The sequence below is a fragment of the Hydractinia symbiolongicarpus genome, chromosome 3 (assembly GCF_029227915.1).
Source record: "Hydractinia symbiolongicarpus strain clone_291-10 chromosome 3, HSymV2.1, whole genome shotgun sequence".
Classification (NCBI taxonomy): Eukaryota; Metazoa; Cnidaria; class Hydrozoa; order Anthoathecata; family Hydractiniidae; genus Hydractinia; species Hydractinia symbiolongicarpus.
This window is the reverse complement of record NC_079877.1, coordinates 25,805,495-25,824,154: the sequence shown is the minus strand read 5'-3', so window position 1 is coordinate 25,824,154 and position 18,660 is coordinate 25,805,495. Positions and strand designations below refer to the sequence as shown.

The following is an 18,660-nucleotide window of genomic DNA, read 5'->3' as shown; positions in this document are numbered from 1 at the left end:
TAAGTTATTAAGGATGCTTGTAGATCGTTTTATTTGTTAGCAACAGTGAAGACATTTGAAGGATAAATATGCATCTAATATAAAAAGTAAGTTGCTTTGTCCGCGAAGTGTTCTACGAAAACGTCCACAGATGTTCCACAAGCTGTACTGGATATTTTTTCGTTAATCTAATGTTTCTACAGTTATGAGAGGTAAACGAACAAAACGAGTTATTAAATTAAAGATATATTCTGGTAAAAAAATTATTGCGATCCGATTAGTCGAAAAAAACACAAATCGAACATAACAGGAGTTTATGTAAAAACATTATGTCTAGGATAGTAGTAAAAGTTAGACATACAACATAGGATATATATGCATTATGTGACCAGAAAATCGCCCTCCCCACCGTTAGACCAGTCTTCCAATAAAATGACTTTATCTGTCTTTTTGCGGCTATGGAATTGGGTATTGTATTATTGACTTTATGTAGACAGGAGCACAGATGCCTATTGTGAAAAAGCATAACGAGGGAAGAGTTTCCTGAATAACTTGTTAAGGATTTTGATGACGTTATAATCAAATATTAAAACCTAAAAAATAACTACAGATCCCGGAAATTTCATACCCGATTTGAGAGAAGAGGCAGCACCGCACATTGAGGGCACATTGTTCCCAGAAAGTGTGAGGTCCGAGGGTTTGCGCGGTGCCCATGCGTGGTTTTAAGCCATGGAAGCTGACAATCAAAACAAACTTTACAATGAAATCCAACAGGACAGCTTAGAAGCGGATGCACCGAAAGCCTGATGATGAAGCCTGTTAAATTGAACTAACTTGTATTCTATTTTATTAAGTTCAGAAATCATGCCCTTTAGAATGGATTGCTTATTTCAAACCTTTGTGTTACTTTTTGTAAATATAATACACGTTTGTTATGCAGCCGGTGACTGTAATGCTGCTGAAGACAAAGCTGAGTTAAAAAGTGAAAACGACAGTACAATAATATTATTAGTTATCGGTCTCCTAATTGCGACTGTGTTAACCATATGGCTATTCAAAGTGAAAAGATTCAGATTTATGCATGAAACTGGCTTGTGTATAATATATGGTGGGTAGTAATTTTTAGCGTCATTTTTGTCTGGAACTTGAAGATAAGGTTTGCTAAAGCTACTAATGGCTGGCCAATGTTTAGCTATAGCTTGCTTCCTAGAGCTAGCTACAAAAGTTGAATAAAGTTTGTGGGTTTTTTATATATGCACAAGCCTTTCTGTAGGTAGAAAATATGGACAAAATACTACAGTAAACAAAGAAATCCAACCAAAAAAAGAAATATTTGCTTAAAATTACTGAAATCTTTTTAAAAAGAGTTATATAGCTACCTAAAAAATCTTTAATCTTTCTTAACAGCCATTTTACCCTGTGTGAGACCTGCTTTTTTTACATACACAGAAGTGCGCGCAAAAGCCTCTAAAATGAAATCAAAACAACTAGCTATATACACTACTGGAATCAGGACACCTAACATCGTGAGTGCGTATCATGCGCAACACGAACGACCCGCGGTCCTATTGTGACCATCGCGATAGAAAAAATGTTAACGAAGAGCTTTTGCGATAGTCGCGATGTATAAACAAATAAAGATGCTAACGTGATCGTCACTATTAATCGTGATTGTCGCGATGGATTGTGAATAACATTAAATGTATTAAACAATAGATGTGTATAGCTAATCTTGTGTCTTTGTTTTTTTTTCATTTGAAAATTTTTTTGCATCTTGTATTTTTTATTAGAAATTGGATTTTAGAAATAAGGTGACTGCAACTTAATTACTTGTTCTACGGGCGAAGTAGATAGTAGTTTGCGGTGTGTCGGTCAGCGAAATAAAAATAATTTTATTGAGAATGTATAAATGGTCGGAACAACAAAAAAATAATATAACAACAATGGAGGAGGGTGTTACGACAAGCATATTTTTCTATGTTTGTTTGCTTGTATTAGCGAATGTTAAATTAGCGAATGTCCGATTTAATGAAAGTTCATGGAAAAATAAGAATGTATGGTCGGAACAACAACAAAATAATAATAATAAAAAAATAACAACGGAGGAGGGTGTTACGACAACCGTTTTCTATGTATTTTAGCATAACGCACGCAGTTTATGTATTTTAGTTGCGAAGGAAAAATAATAATTTGTGTCACTAAAAAAATGTAACTAGTACCCAAGGTGAAAAGATAAAAATACTTCCATGTTAAAAAACTTGTTTTCAAAAGTTATGCAGCAAGTTTTTTTTGTGTTGTTTTGAAAGCTCTACATCAAGAATTATTCTTGTGCTGTTTTGAAAGTTATACAGAATATACCTGCGTTGTTTTGAAAGATGTACAGCAGGTTATACTGAGGGTGTTTCGAAATTTATACAGCAAGTAATTATTTTCCCATTTAAAATAATAAAACACAAAATTTATTTTAATAAAAAAAGTTAAGTGTTCTTTTAATGTTTTTTGTGCAGTCTTATAAGAAAATTAAAATTTAAGTGCAAAAAAGTTTCACAGACTATAGTTTACAGTACCGCCTGAATGTAATGTTACATGTGCACGATAGTTATCACCTTTACACAAGCTTTCGGTAGCGTCAGAACTTTAACGATTTTCGTGTGGCTTATTGTTTTTTATAATTACCACATCTGCTAAGGGATTAACAAGTTAATTACCCTTCGTGTCTCTATTGTTTTAGCACATGAACATCTTTTATTCACACATGAATTTATTTGTTAAAGTATCTCTGATTTTGTAAACGCTTATGCGAATGTTATTGTTCTGCACACAAAAGAAATGCTCTATCTTTTGTCTATACATGCAACGATTTATATTACGCTAGTTAAAATGTATAATATTTCGATTAAAATAGTCTACCATATAGGAAATGTGATATAAAAACAGGGCAGAATACGCTTGTCGTAACACTATCCTTCGTTATTATTTTAATTTTAATTAACTTTAATGCTGCAAAAGACTTGAAATATTGGTAACTAAACTATATTCCGTAAAAAAAACTTGCACTTAGATTTATTTAGATTTTCTTATAAGACTGCGGAAAAAACATTTAAAAAACACTTGAAGCTTTTTTTACATTATTTTAAGTGGGAGGAGAATAACTTGCTGAATAAATATAACTTTCAAAACAACACAAGCATTACAACCAGCACCAGAAAACTTTTTCCGCATAACCCTTTAAAAACAAGTTTTTGAGCATGCAAGTATTTTTATTTTTTTACCTTGACAGCTACTTAATAATGCAAAAAAAGGGAACAAATTTGTCTGAACATTTTTTTGGTGAGATAAATTTTTGTTTCCTTCGGAATAACGAAAAAGTTTAAAGTCTTTCACGACATTAAAATTATTTAATTATTTCAAACGGAGGACGGTGTTACGACATGCGTATTGGAAAAAGATTTAATGATATTAATTATTTTTCCTAAATGATATTGACTAAGAAATTTAAGATTTTAGCAAGCAGCGTAATTTTAAACATATATTAATCATAACGAAGGAGGGTGTTACGACATTCATAATCTTTTTTTTCGCGAGATGGGATAAAAAAATGTTTGTTTGTTGATATTTTTTTTATTTTTTTTTTTATTGTGAAAGTTAGGGTCGGGCGGGCCCATAGAACAACTAAATAAGTTAGAGTCTAAACAAGAAAAAAGCTTACGACCGAAAATATTTTTGATTTAAAAAAAAATAAAAAAAACAATTATTCATATTTAATTGCGCTATTCTCTCATGACATTAATTACATGATTTTTATAATGTTTAAAGATGTATCATGACGTTGCGATATGGATCGCGAAAGTCACGATGCATCGTGAAAGTTGACCCCACGATGGATCGCGACCTTCATGATGCTAAAAAAATTTACTATCGCGACAGCATCGTGAATCGTGCGCGACGCGCATGATACGCGATCCACCATGTTAGGTGTCCTGATTCCAGTACTGTATGTCTCACGGAAAGTGGTTTATAGCCTACTACACTACACCTTTGAAAGGATAAAAATTTCGAATTTGAAAATCAGTTTTTGGGTTGTCCTTTTCGAAAAAGAGAAGTTGTTTTTGACTTTGGAAACTGTGTTTACAAGGGAAATATAGCTCAATAGCTATAGTTTCAGAATCTGGAAACTAAAGCTAAAAAAGGAAATGCGTTTTCAATTTGGAAAAGGTAAAAAGCTAAAATAGCTTTGAGAATTTAATAAACAGGCCAGTAGCGAGAGTACACCATGGTTTCATATGATATTTTAGTTAAGATATTTTAGTTAGATATAATAGTTAATACTTTGATTGGGACACCTATACTTCATCAAGAATTAAAATAAGAAAACCCACAGTTGCTTACAGAAGGCTGAGAAACTGAAATTAGTTTGCATATTCGGATTATAGATACTATATTTCCAAATACGGAAACTGTTTCTCAACATGGAAAAGCTGTTTCCATACCTTATTCCAAACTGATGGATTCCTAGACTAGATTCCCAGATTATAGATCAGTAGCGAATGTTTACAAGATTCTGCATATGTACATGTATCCTGATTTTTACGTTGCACATGTACGATGGCCCCTATGGCTCACTTCTCTTCTCAATCAAAACACTTCTCTTCTTAGTCAAAACACTTCTCTTCTGTATAACAACACTTCTCTTCTGTATCAAAACACTTCTCTTCTGTATAAAAAACTTCTCTACTTTGATACCCAAAGTTCTCTTCCGTTCGAAACACTTCTCTTCTAAGTGCGAAACACTTCTCTTCCAAGTGCGAAACACTTCTCTTCCATAAGCTCGAAAATTTCCCAGACTGAATCTGGTCCTTAATATATGAATTTATCCAGATCTTGTTTATGAATAAATGGCACACCCCGGGCCCTGCGCATAGGAAATTTTGGACCCAGCATAAATTCTTACAGGGCATCTTAAAGTTTCTGCAAAATTAGATTTTTCGCCGGAAAAACTTTGCGAAATTTCAAGCTATATTCTTATACGGTCCCAGAAGCGTAATACAAGATTGCTTTTTTTATCTAGTTTCCACTAACTTTGAACTTTTATGATTGCGATTCGCCGAAACTAGAACGTTTTGCGGCTTACAATTGACCCTACTTTATCCGGGAATAAACATTGATTGTGATGTCTGTTAGGAACAGAACTCGTGGTTTACAAAAACCAAGATATTTTTTTTGCAGCAATGTTGGGAAAAGAACTCGTGGTTTTGAAAAAACAAGATATATATTTCTAAAATCCAAGTATTTTAACATTGTTACAGGTGTTGTATTACATTTATCTTTTGACTGCATAAAAAAGGCAATATAATAATCAATAGCTTCATGAGCTGTATCTGGCTTAAAGGTTCCCTACCGCTAAAAATCAAGTTGAGCTCATATTAAAGATCTTTGAAAGTTGTCTATAAATCTTTTTATTTTTTTGAAAAATCTTTATCCGTTCTCGAGATATTTGTCTTAAAAGTAGCGCTAATTATGCGAAATTATGACGTCATGAGTATGCATTGAGCATAATAATGGTAACTAAATAAAAAAGTTATGTAAAATGTTCAAAACCCGTCAAAGTGAATGGCCAGAAAATCTTTTTAACTCTATATGGCTTTTCAAAAATGTTAAATTAACTTCCTTGCAGAGCATACTCATGACATCATGCATAATTATTGAATCTTCTTAGTCCAAATTCTAAAGAACCAATCAAGAATTTTTAAAAAAATGTTTAAATTCCTAGACAACCTTTCAAGCTCTTTCATATGAGCTTAACTTGATTTTTCACTGGAGGTAACCTTTAAGTTTGGAGAAACCCTCCATTGGAAGAACTGTTTCCGCAAATTCAATAAATTCAGGCTCATTATCGTGATCTGGTACAGATAGTTCGCTAAATTCTCCTAGCTCATTAAGATCTAAAGTTTTTTTAAAAGACTCGCAACAATATAATTCTGGAACAAAGTACAATGTATCAGGCCTTCCACGGGGAGCAGTAGCACCTTTGCTTGGTGCTAACAGATGTTGATTCCAAAGAATCGCAAATTCATTAAGGTTCTTTCTGATCAAATCCATAAAGCAGTAGCGTACACATTCAGCAATGAGTGCATCACCAGCATCCAAAAATCCTAAGTGCAAGTTCCCTAAAAATAACCTCCACCAACTTGGTCTGTCTTTTGAAAGTTGTGACCAAAAAGACTCAATTCTTTGTATAGCTGTTGGTATACCAACAATAAAACTGCCAGTGCCAGCATATTCGTCATTATGCTAAGATCTTAATGCAATCTCAACAGCTTCCAAAATACAGTTTTCAGTACCATCATCAGACCTTATTCTTGTTGAAAAAATATGTCACATGGCGAGGTGACTGTTCCCGTGTAATAAACCTCACAAAAGGTTAAAATTACGGACCAATGATGTAAAATTGCAGACCATTTTTAGAATTCAAGTTGTAAAGAGCCACATGCAGAGAAGTGTTAAGTGTAGAAGAGAAGTGTCAAAACACTGAAGAGAAGTGTCAAAATACAGAAGAGAAGTGTTTCGTTATATAGAAGAGAAGTGTTTTTGATTTGGAAGAGAAGTGAGCCATAGGGGCCATCGTACACATGCATTCAGACTATTTGCAAAAATTATAAGAATTTTGTATGTCTTTTTTACTGAATTTAGTTTCCAAGAATTTATAGTCTCAATATTAGGCAAAAATCTTTGGAATAATAAATCATGCTATCATTTCCACCTACAACTTGCACAAGCGAGGAAAATAAGTTATCGTACTTAGGGGTGGGGGGAGTGGGGAGTGGGGGTGAAGACAAAGAGCCTGGCTTTTTTTTAGCTCTGAGAAAAATGCGCATATGTTTTGTTTGCCTAAAAATTTCGCTTAACATGGTAAACCCTGGATCCGCCCCTGACATGCATAAATATGCATCCTGGGACATCGTTAATAATATGTGGAACAGTCTACTTGGTGGCATCATAGGAGTCAGGTCAAGTTTTCATCTTCAAAAAACAAACAGATAGCTTTTGTTCTGATAAGCAGATGCTTACATCGAATTTTGAAATGGCTATTTTTTTGCTTTAATATTTTTAGTATTAAGATCTTCACATTTCAAAAGATATACCTTTTTCAAAGTATACCTTTTTCATTTTCTTGTATTCATGAGGAAGTTTGTGTGCAGTTGTTATTTTTTCTCCTGCATGCCAACATGTTTCTATCTCATTCCCAACATCCTCGATCAGTCCAGCGCACCTTTGAATGTTTTTTATTGTATATATCATACACTACTAGAACTATTTATACCTATGTAACATATTTAGAAAAACATATTCCTTTTATGGTTCATTTGGATTTATGTTGTGATTTGTTATTACGGTGAACCAGACTTATGAGTTTTATTTAATTTATATACTTTTTATTTCTTTTTTAATATTTACTATACTGACATTATTGTAATTATTTAGAGCTGATCCTAGAGGTTGTAAAACCTAATTGTCAGAATATATTTATGAACTTATAAACTTTTATACTGTAAGAAAATTAATTTTTTGGTGAACTAATTCTCACCAGAAATTTTTTAAAATAAAATTGAGAATAGGTAAATTTTTACTGGACCAACAATGTTGAATTCGTGTCGTTTTAAATTACAAAGGTTGTAACCACCCTTATTCCTATTCGTGCTGGAGTGGGAGGAGTGATGCAGTCCCCTCTCCCTTCCCTCTTTACCTTTTTTCTATAACTTTTTATGGGCTTATAGTCACACATTGATATTTTGTTACTTTTATTTTTCTTCCAATATATATCCTTTTGAAATAAAACAATACACAAATATGTGGCATGTTGAATAATCAGTAATTTTCACAACCTGCGTCTCAAATAAAAGTCTTTTGAAATTATGCACAACTTTTAAATGTATCTACTGTTGTATGTTATTTTAGGTATGTTGGCTGGGTTAATTATAAAGTATACTGGAGGTGTCACAAACAAAGGTCATGTGATAAATTTAAATGTTTCTGAAGCACCAAAGACCTTATGGGCTACTTTAAAAAATTCAAAGGAGAGCTATTCTTATTCACTTCGTGGAATACTTCATACTAGACAAGTACAGGGAGGAGAGTTAGAAACAAAGGTATACTGTTAATGGAGATTATAAACTTGTTATTGAAGATTCAAACTTGTTTAACCTTGTTCTTATTATTTCTTCCAACTTTAGGCTGTTTTTGATCCAGAAGTATTTTTCTATGCTCTACTTCCTCCAATTATATTCTTTGCAGGCTATGACATGAAAAAGGTAAAGGCTTGATTCTTTTGTTTGTTGTGTTGTAGTGTAATTGATACATAAAATGTTCTCTTAATCTGGAGATTTTTCTTCTGTGTTTTTATTTCCAACATAGACATTCTATAACATCATGTTGGTCACAAGATAAAATATGTGTCAGCCTGATAGTAACCTATAGATTAGAGTTGGAGTTTTTTTATATTTCATATTGTATTCAATGGTGCCAGTGCAATCGATTCATTTCAGTACATTTTGTTTCCTAAGTATTATAGTACCACACTTTTATGTTAATGTAAAGACCAAAATACTAATTTTGAGTGGCAGCCCGTTGCTTGAAATTATCAAACATAATTATCAAAAGTAAAATAATATTTCTATACAACATTTAATTGTAACATTTTTTAGGCAAAATGTTTATTAGGCTTGAAATCAAATTTTCATATTCCACAATGGATTAAGTACAGTAAATTTCGGGCATTATGCCACATGTCATCTTTACATACTCAAACACATGGCTGTCATGTCACACATGTAATGGATACTCAATATTTGGCATTTGACACAAAAGAGTGATTGCAAACTCTTTTTGGCTTTTATTGTAATAAAAGCACAGCTATCATGCTAAACATATTTGGTACACCTAGTTGTTAGCCCGTGGAAAAATCCACTGGATCGTCCGTCCTTTTTATACTGCATTGTGTGCGTCCCACTACTTGTGCAGCTAAGCTACCATTTTGCATGACAGACAGATAGACGGAAAGACTTATACAAGTATTGTAATATAGATGTATTGCCATTTTTAAATACGTTTAACCACAATATCTATATATAACTGCTAGTTATGTCAAACATACAATCCAAATTTTACTAGTCAAACTGATAGAAAACTATAGCTCCGTGTACAATATATACGTTGATATCCTAAATCTTAAGAATGCTATGAAATATTCCCTAAAATATAGAAACATAGAAAACAAATATTTCTAAAATACACAACATTTAGACGATACAAAGCTCAAAAAAGGACCTTCAACGTGGCCACCGCTACACAGATTGTCCAGATAGAAAAGACTATATTCAAAATGCGATTCTGGGCTCTTTAGTTTTTAAAGAACCTTTGTCTCTTTGGCAGCTTTTTTCAAGCATCTTGTAGTTCCACAGTATACAGTTACAGCACTCTGGAATATATAAAATATGAGGAATTCTGTTTTAATTTTAATGTGTAATAATACTTTTTTTTAACAGCTTTATTAGTGATGAACCTATTTTCAAAAAACTTGTGGATGTAAAATGTAGTTTTATTTAAATTGCTTTCATAACAATACACATTTTTTGGCATTGTTCTGTTTAGAGGTTTTTCTTTCGGAATTTGGGAGCCATATTGACATTTGCTTTTGTGGGAACCACAATATCTTGCATGGTGTTTGCGTAAGTAAATTCTCATTTACTGGAAATTGTTTTATTTGATCTTATAATATCCTTTTTTTTGCTCTTTCTTTATAGTGGTTTGATATACCTTTTTGTGTATCTGATTGGAGCAGAAGAGTATGGTGGTTTTTCCTTCACTGACTCGCTTTTATTTGGCTCTTTAATATCTGCTACTGATCCAGGTACCTATTTTGTCTTTGTTTAGCTTTATTTACTATTTACGTTTATACTACTTGGAGGAAAACAGTTTTACTTTTCTCAAAGCTTTTACTAATACTTGCAAGGGAATACCTTAAAATTCCTAAAATGAAAAGGAATCTATAGTAAAGCGAAGTAATTATTTTAAAAAGGACATTTAATTTGCGTTCCATCGTTTCAGTAAAAAACATGCCCTGGAAGTATTGGTCATGATTATTGGTCAGGGTTAAAATGTGGTCATTGGGAATTATTCTACAAAGAAAACGTTAAAATTAAGAATTCCATTTCGTTTATTAATCAATTTTATCACCTACTTTTATAATGATTGCTACAACAAAATAACCTTTAAGGTATCAATGGCAGATGGCCTGCAGTGCCCCCAGACCACAGCTACAAAGAGGTTTTTCCTCTCTGCAGTCAAAATGTAAACAAAATTTGAATAAAATGCTTTAAAATCTTCCTAATGGTTGCTAATAGCAGGAAAATTTTTTTGCGTTTACTAGAACAAAAAGTCAAAATGTTAGATTTTTTATCAATTTTATGTAATGCCAATAATGTAGGACTGGTTAGACTATATAATATATTTTTACCAGTTTTTTTTTTTAAGAAGTATGTCAGTCAGTTATTTCTAAAGGGGAATATTTGCTTCTGCAAAAACTTTTCTTTTTTTCGTGTTGTTGCGTTTTTGTCACCGTACTGATATTCACCCTTGCAGAAATTATTATGTAATGTTAAACCTAGAATTCTAAATTTGTTGTTATTACACTTTAGTCACTATACTGGCCATATTCCATGACCTTCATGTCGATGTTGACTTATATGCAATGGTGTTTGGAGAAAGTGTAATGAACGATGCTGTTGCTATCGTTTTATACAAGTAAGCACTTGTTTGCTGCTATATAAAATTGTTGTGGAAAAACCTATAAGTCAACATATAACTATGATAAGCTCTTGGAAAAGTATTTCCCTGTGCGTTTGTTGTAAACTCGTTTACATAAAATGAAGTGGTTTTTAGTTTAAATACTGTGTTTATGTTTCAAGAACTGCAAGACAGAGTTATGCCTGCATACTATTTTTATTGTCATGCAGTATAGTTTCGAAATGTACTTTTCCCTGTATAATTATTTCTGTATTTTTAAGAGAAGAATACGCGTTAAGAAAAACTAGGTATAAGATGAATTGGAAAATTTTACATCTTTAATTTGACACTGAGTGGAATTTCTCTTTTTTTCTAACAGGCCGTACTGTAACCACAAAACTAATTTTCATTACCTTAATATAACAACAATTGAATTATGTAAGGACCTTGTAACTTATGCATTATTACACTACCAAGTTCTTATAGAAATCTAAAATATATCGCAATTGTAAAAACCAGTTTACCGAACAGAACCAAAACACCAAAAACTAATTTTTTGCTTTCTACTTCTTGTTGTAAAATGGTTTACTTTAGATCAATTCAGTCCTACCAATGTGCAACATTTCATTCGCGATCATTCTTCCAAGCAGTTGGTATGTTTATCGGAATATTTGGAGGATCATTTTTATTGGGTAGTTTTATGGGGCTATTTAATGCCTTGGTATCCTTTCTGATCAGTATACTCTAGTGTTGTTGTTTTTGTCTCTCTTGTTGTTATTGTTGTTGTTGTTTTTTGTTGTTGCTGTTGTTGTTGTTGTTGTTGTTATTGTTATTGTTGCATATTTTCTTGGATTTTTCCACGAATCAAAAAGTTTTCCTTAATGTTGCCAAAGTTAGCAAAGTTGACCAAGATTGGAGAATTTCCACGTCTTGAGACTGCATTGTTTGTGTTGGTATCATACAGTACATTTCTTATTGCAGAGGTGGCGGGATTGACAGGCAAGCTTTTCATATAATTTTGTTTTTATTTACTATATTTGACACAGAATAGCAATTTCACACTGAAATCTATGAAATTCGTTTACTGAAGTCTTGGTGCAATTATAGGCTTATATTCCTTCAAGTTAATGTTGATATTTTAACTTTATATATACAATTGGGTTAGTTGTATTTATTCTAGTCTATTGCTTGGTGACTGTATTGTTCCATGTTGTTGCTAAGCAACCAGTATAGTTGATCAGGAACACGTTAAGTCTTAGACAGTGAAGACATTAGTTCCATCTGCTACATGCAAGGCCATTCATCGTATGTAAACTATAAGTTTTTATTAAGTTATTATTATTGAAATTGTTGCTTGAAAATGGTTTCTTAACACTGAATTCACACTGGTTTAAAAAAGTTTGGTATTTACGTAAAGTTGTGTAGAATTGTACAGAGTAGTAGTGCTTTATATTTTATATGGTTAACCCCTCTAATCTGGAAAAATATACCCTATCAGTTGTTTCCAGGAGAGACTACAAAGGCGATTCTAAGTGTTTAAAGCTTCTAAGCTGCCCAACTAAACAACGGCCTTATGTGAGAATCAAACCCACAATCTCATGAGCATGATTCAAGCACTCTACCGTCTGAGTTATTTGCATCTGTTTCTTCAGTGAAAAGACTGATAATAAATTTGAATATATTTTTTTTTTATACTTATTTTTCTATTTCATATTTTCAAGTGTAAAATTTTTTCTAAGTAGAATTGCTAATTTTTTTCTCTGGTTATGCATAGGTATTGTGACAGTTCTGTTTTGTGGCATCTCACAAGCACATTACACATACAATAATTTGTCCAAAGAATCTCAAGTCTCAACAAAAGAGGTATAAAGGTTATATTTTTGTTTGTTTTTTTCGGAATATTTGTAGAAATAGACATTAATAACTCCTATTTTACAAATCGAGAATCTATTTCGCATTGTAGTACATACTCGCTCATATTCCTATCTATTTTTCTTTAATCAATGGTTTTGGCAAAGTCATTATAGATTTTGTGAGCCTCACAAAGAACCAAATACATCTACGGAAAAACCGATATTTTTCTCAGAATCCAGAATAACTTTTAAATTTTTTTTTTAATTTAATTCCATAATTATACCCCTTTTTAATGCCCTGTTATATTGTCAGATTTATTCGTATAATTGTAGATATTTGGATTGTTGAACTTCTTGGCAGAGAATTTTATATTCTCGTATATGGGTTTGACTGTCTTTACCTTCGAGCAGCATCAATGGAAACCTGGTTTCATTGCATGGACATTTGTATCTTTTCTTTCATTTTTTTTTCTACATAGGAGTTGAGTGACACGTGGTTTAGAGCTACCTTGAATCTTGTAAAACATGTTTCAAAATTTTGGACCAGTCAGAACATTTTCTGTAAGATCACCCATGTTTTACTTTTGATGTCTGGGTATAAATCATTTTTGCCGCATACTAACTTGGGTTGAAGTAAATCAAATTTTGGATCAAATAAATTTTCAAAAAGGAACCAAGAAAAAGAACTTTTTGAGAAATCTGCAATTAAAAAAATCTAGTAAACCAACTTGAACTCTGAAATATTGAATACTAAGGTAAGTACATAAAATGAAAACCTATCCAGCTGAAAGACGAAATTTTTCTCAAAACGGAAAGGAAAAAAAAATTTCTATTACGAGTATTTCTTAAAAACTAGTCGGTGGCCCGTCCTTTTTATACCGCATTGCGTGCGTCTTGCTACTTGCGGTACCATTTTGCATAACAGACAGACAGACGAATATGGGTATTATAATATAGATATCCAAACACGATAAAAACTAAACTCTAAACATGGTAGGCATAGCTGTGTTGTGTTTCTTAACATTTTTTACAGCTTGCAATAGCAATCTCAAGGTTTTGCAACATCTATCCGCTATCGTTTTTGCTGAACTTGAAGAGAAGCAAAAAGATACCTTGGAAGTTTCAACACATGCTCTTCTTCGCTGGTAAGTCCAATAATGTTTAAAATGATAGATGTGTATCTGTTTTAAAGACAAAATTTCAATTAAACATCACGTTCAGATGGTTATTTTAGCAGTCTTTTCTGAAAAGACCGAGAAATAATCCGTAAAAGACCTACATGGTTCATGTTTGATACGGTTGAGTTGCCCAATTTATCCTCTTTCCAAAACACGGGAGAAGTTTTTATGGCAGCCTAGTCCCCAGCAATATGGCGGTCTAACTCTGTGGCGGTTTTTGCTATTTTTTCGTCGGAATATTTCCGTTGCTTGTTGTTTATGGGTTAACATGGTTCGATAAGACTGGTTGTTTTTGTCAAGTCGTAGAAAAACTTCGATTTATTTTGCTGTCATAAACAAATATGCCATTCGAAAACATATTACTTCAACAAAACTATAGCAAGAAGTTCATTATATATTAGTGACATATTTGGTCACTTTACTTTGAGATAGTATCTTCTCGTAGTAATAGATAGTATATCTGTATAATGAACATGCCATCAATACAAATGCGGAGTATTCTCCTAAACTGTTTTTCCAGAACCCAAAAGACTTCTCAAGTCATCTTTCTTCGTTTCTACTTCCTCTACATTCACTAAATTCTCTATTTTCCTCATTAAATTCGTTTACATTCAGCATAATTGGTGTTCCTGGGTGTTTACACGAACCTGTGAATCTTGAAATCTCGAAATCAGACTACAACGCTGGAAATAATATGTCGGAAATTGTCTGTTTTTTTGGGTCTACTTGAAATGGGCAAAGAACATAACTTGCCTAGCACGCTGCGAACTTTTACTTTGGCAAGAGTGTGACCTACGTAACCAATGTTCCGATTATGGTAAAATCCGGCTCGCGACCCGGACAGGTCCGAAATATGGTGGTATTAGGGCGTGCTAACTAAAATCGAAACTTGACAAGTTTAGGGTTACTTAGATATGGCGTTTTTAATTGCTTGTCCTATCTTTGAAATTCTGACCTTTTTTTATCATGTAGGTGATCTTAAAAACCTTGAATATCCATTATTCTCTAGAAAAACCGTCATATAAGTACTCCTAAAATAATTTCTGTCTAGTTTGAAATATTGAACTGTTGTATGATGTTGTGCTCATACTTTTTTAATAAAAAACTCTCCATAGGTTTAAATCTTTAGTGTTGCAATTTTTCGGATTTTTTACGTTTATTGCACATCCAATTATTTTTAAAAATTTGGCAGACATTTGGTATGTACTTACCTACATTTAATAAACGACCACTCAAAACAATTTCGTGCAGGTTTACGTGGAGCTGTTGCGTTTGCACTGGCTATAAGAAATACTGAAGGCATTCCGCGTCAGCTTGTTTTAACAAGTGTTTTGGTGGTTACCATAGTAACTGTGGTGTTTAATGGCGGGTTGACAACTTTTGTTCTGCTCAAGTTAGGAATCAGGTTGGTTTGTTTGTTTGTTTTTGTTTGTTGTTGTTGTTGTTGTTGTTGTTGTTTATTGTTCGAAAATAATTTGTTGTCAGAAAAATGTCTCTACCTCATGGGTGTGCCGTAGTATATGAGTTAACTCCAAATAATTAATCAGGCTTTTTTTTTTTAAAAAAAAAACATTTAGAGTGAATGTGGATCCCGATGAAGATATCACAACAGAAACAACTACGGTAACATACAAACTCTATTTACGTTGAAAATACATTTACGCTACAAACTAATATTTTTTGCGACTGAGGAGGATTTTGTAAACAAAATTCTGATGAATTTAGAACTGACCTACCTATCTTCTCAGCCTATCAAATTTTTTGAAGTATACCCACTTCGATTAATGACCCTATGTGCAGTCACTTTCTCTTGTAGCTACAACAGCGCAACCCTCCCTCTTCGCTCATTCCTTTTAGTGAAGAAAATTTCCATCGTATAATTTTTTTAACAGGATGAGCATGGAGCAATTCGAGAAGATATTTCGTACGAACGTTCTTGGTTGGTTCGAAAGTGGCACGAATTCGATATAAAGTATCTTTTCACTACACAGTTAATCATGAATGTTGAAATTTTCAACTAAATTAAATTTTCCGCGTGGTATAATTTTAATCAGTTTAATTTGCGATGTTAGAACTTTTAATCCGTTAGTAGTGGAGTCGGTTTCTTTTTAGCGCGAGGTTTAACATGGTAGTTAAAGTTTGTTGCGGCGAGATTTATTCACGTCAGTGGCACTATAATTGTCGATAATGTCGGTGGGATTATAATTGACAAGCGGCGGTAGTGTAGTGCTAGCGCATTCGCCTTGTAATAATAAGGTTTCAGTTTCAAGTCCCCTCTTCGGCGCAGTTTAAATGTAGTGTTGTTAGCCCATTTGTGTGATGGGCAAGCAAGTTGGAGCAATGCTGTATGTGTAATTGTAAGTATTGGATTGTAATTGTCAGTACCGGCGATGAAATTGTAATTTTCAGTAACGTCGGTGAGATTGTAATTGTAATGTGCAGTGGTGGTCATGGTGCACCACCGTTGATCGTTATCTCTGCATTTCTTATCGGTTAAATTAAGTTTTAAGCAAAAGTCCAGATCTTTTTAAACAAACAAAAAGAAGGGCAGCTATAAGGAGATTTAACAACCTTGGATTTTCCTTGACACTGCATTAGATATATGAAACCTTTGTTTACAAGTAAAGGTGGACCTGTTACTGCTGCTCTACCCAGTTGCTGTCACCCCGTTGCAGAGCGATTAACAGCTGGGCACGATGTGGAGGAGAGATACGAAAGACATGGCGCGGTAATCACGTTTACAATTTTTTTATTCGCTTCTCCTCCTGGCCCATAGAAATTTGTTTCCAAAATTCAGAAGCTTTGTTTTCACCTTTGAAGTTTTTTGCAGAAATCCTATTAAAAGGCTTGTCAACTTTATAGTTATTTTTTCTAAAAAAAAAGTTAAAGATATATTTTTTATTCGTTTGGACAATCCTTATTCACCCTCAATAGGTGTAATGGTAAATTGTCTCTGTAACGCGCTTATATTTTGTAATAATTCTTAGCCGATGGATGAAATTGGTTCCATTGATGATGAAATGATTGACGTGTCCGGTGAAGTAATGACCAAGTCGCCGTCACGTAACCTCTCGCAAGAAGACGCACAGCAAAGTACAGGAGGGAAGAGTTACAATCTGCCAATGAATTTGATAACGTAGAAGATTTTTAAAGCATTAAATTTTTTTATTGCAATATTTGTTTTGTTCGGTTTTTATACATTTCAAAAAATAATTCCAAGAATATTAATTATTTAATTATTTCGAATTCATTTAGCAAATTTATGAATATTGATTAATTTGAAACATTTGTAAAGTGAAAGTTGATTGGTTTAGAAGTTTTGCGAAGTGAGAGGATTGAATGAAATTTGTTTATACTCCTGAATACAAATATAAGTTTCCAACTTATTCTACATTTCAAAGCCTTGCTGTTTTTTACAACAGAGATGAATAAGCGCCATTTTATTTCTGACTAGAATTCCGATTGTAACGATTAGCTAGCATTTTCAGTAGGTATATTTTACGACGGCTATTATCGTTTCAATTAGTTGTGGCCAAACTCTTATAGACCAGTGCTAAGGCTTTTGCTTTCTTCGCAGAATATAATGCTGTTAGAGGGTAAGGTAAAAAACATAAAATTTTTAGGGAATTTGAATTAGGGATTCAGTAGAAATTTAGTACAGTTTTTCGCATGTGGTGATAAAAAGACATGTTCTATGGTTTTTTCTGTATTTGGCGGTATATCTTACGAAGGTAAGGAAATTTTTAAATTCGTTTTACTAACCTTTGTACACTCTACTTAGGTTCTGATACATTTGCTTTGTGGTCACGTGTTTGGTTTGCCTTTGGTTGCCGCTTAAATGGACTTAAAGTAGCGTGGTCAATTTGCACGGTGCTCTCCCTCTTTTATGTTTTTCATAGATGCTCTTCTTTCTATTCTAGTAATTTTTTTTTATTTTAATCATGCTTGAGATTAACTTTTTGCGAGGATAATTTACGCCATTTGCTAAAATGAATCTTCGCAAAAATTTAACGAAAACTCTCCGTATCAGCAAAATTCGCGAAATTCGCGGAAATGAAGATATTAACGGCCTTTAATTGTGACATGTCCATTTTGCAATACAGTTAACTCCTAGTAACTCGAACACCGAATAACTCCTTATTATTAGCTTTCATGATATCAAACCATTTTTATGGATCCCTTAATACTTTTTTATTAAAAATTTTGAGCCTCGGATAACTTGCACATTCCTTAAGTCGACCCGTTTTGGAAGTCAAATTTCCTGGTTCTTGTACAAAAAATTTACTATATAAACCCTCTTTCTTTCTGCAATTCTCTTAAAAAGAGTTCCATTTAAGAATCCACGTAATTTTTATAGAACACTTTCTTTGCGACGTAGTGTAAACATGCGCATTCATTCCTGTAGGTAGAAAATATAAACAATAGACCATACGAGTCAAATAAATTTTAAAAACTAATTATTTGTTTACATTTGGTTAAAGTTTTTTTAATTTCACTGCCTTTTGAATCTTGTATTTGTAAACAATCTGTACAAATATCCTATCCATAATATCCATAATAGTCATTTTACCCCATACGGTCCCGTTTTTTGTACCTACAAGATCGCGTGCGCATGTCGAAAAATTAGCAAGTTTTGTAAACATTTACAATTATTTTGCGAACGTAAATTTTCGCGAAGTAATGAAAAAAACTTACTGCGAATATTAATCTTATTACGGTATAGCAGATGTTGATTTTTTAACTATTTATATATGCACAAGTTAGAATCCAGTTTTTTATATGAACTAGGTTTTTTTTTTCGTTGAGTATATATTCGTATAGAATTTAACTTGCGTGTTTATAAAAATATGTTTAAAACAAATTATGTA

The 18,660-nt window shown here is 32.8% G+C and overlaps 1 protein-coding gene across 1 annotated transcript; it reads left to right on the top strand.

Moving 5' to 3' along the window:
* The first annotated feature begins 726 nt into the window (after positions 1–726).
* On the top strand, positions 727–18,660 carry LOC130636474 (sodium/hydrogen exchanger 6-like). The gene is made up of 16 exons (XM_057446212.1): positions 727–1,087; positions 7,936–8,126; positions 8,211–8,288; positions 9,628–9,704; positions 9,780–9,886; positions 10,674–10,779; positions 11,356–11,482; positions 11,655–11,760; positions 12,536–12,624; positions 12,948–13,061; positions 13,648–13,759; positions 15,044–15,197; positions 15,370–15,415; positions 15,685–15,764; positions 16,391–16,520; positions 16,780–18,660. The coding sequence occupies exons 1-16, from the start codon at positions 844–846 to the stop codon at positions 16,930–16,932; spliced, it is 1,914 nt and encodes a 637-aa protein (XP_057302195.1). The 5' UTR covers positions 727–843; the 3' UTR covers positions 16,933–18,660.

Bases quoted from the DNA above. Each gene is read 5' to 3' on its own strand.
- LOC130636474 (XM_057446212.1), top strand. From the start codon at position 844: ATGCCCTTTAGAATGGATTGCTTATTTCAAACCTTTGTGTTACTTTTT. The intron at 11,483-11,654 runs GTATCCTTTCTG...ATGTTGCCAAAG, and splicing joins TGGGGCTATTTAATGCCTTG to TTAGCAAAGTTGACCAAGAT. The intron at 11,761-12,535 runs GCAAGCTTTTCA...GGTTATGCATAG, and splicing joins AGAGGTGGCGGGATTGACAG to GTATTGTGACAGTTCTGTTT.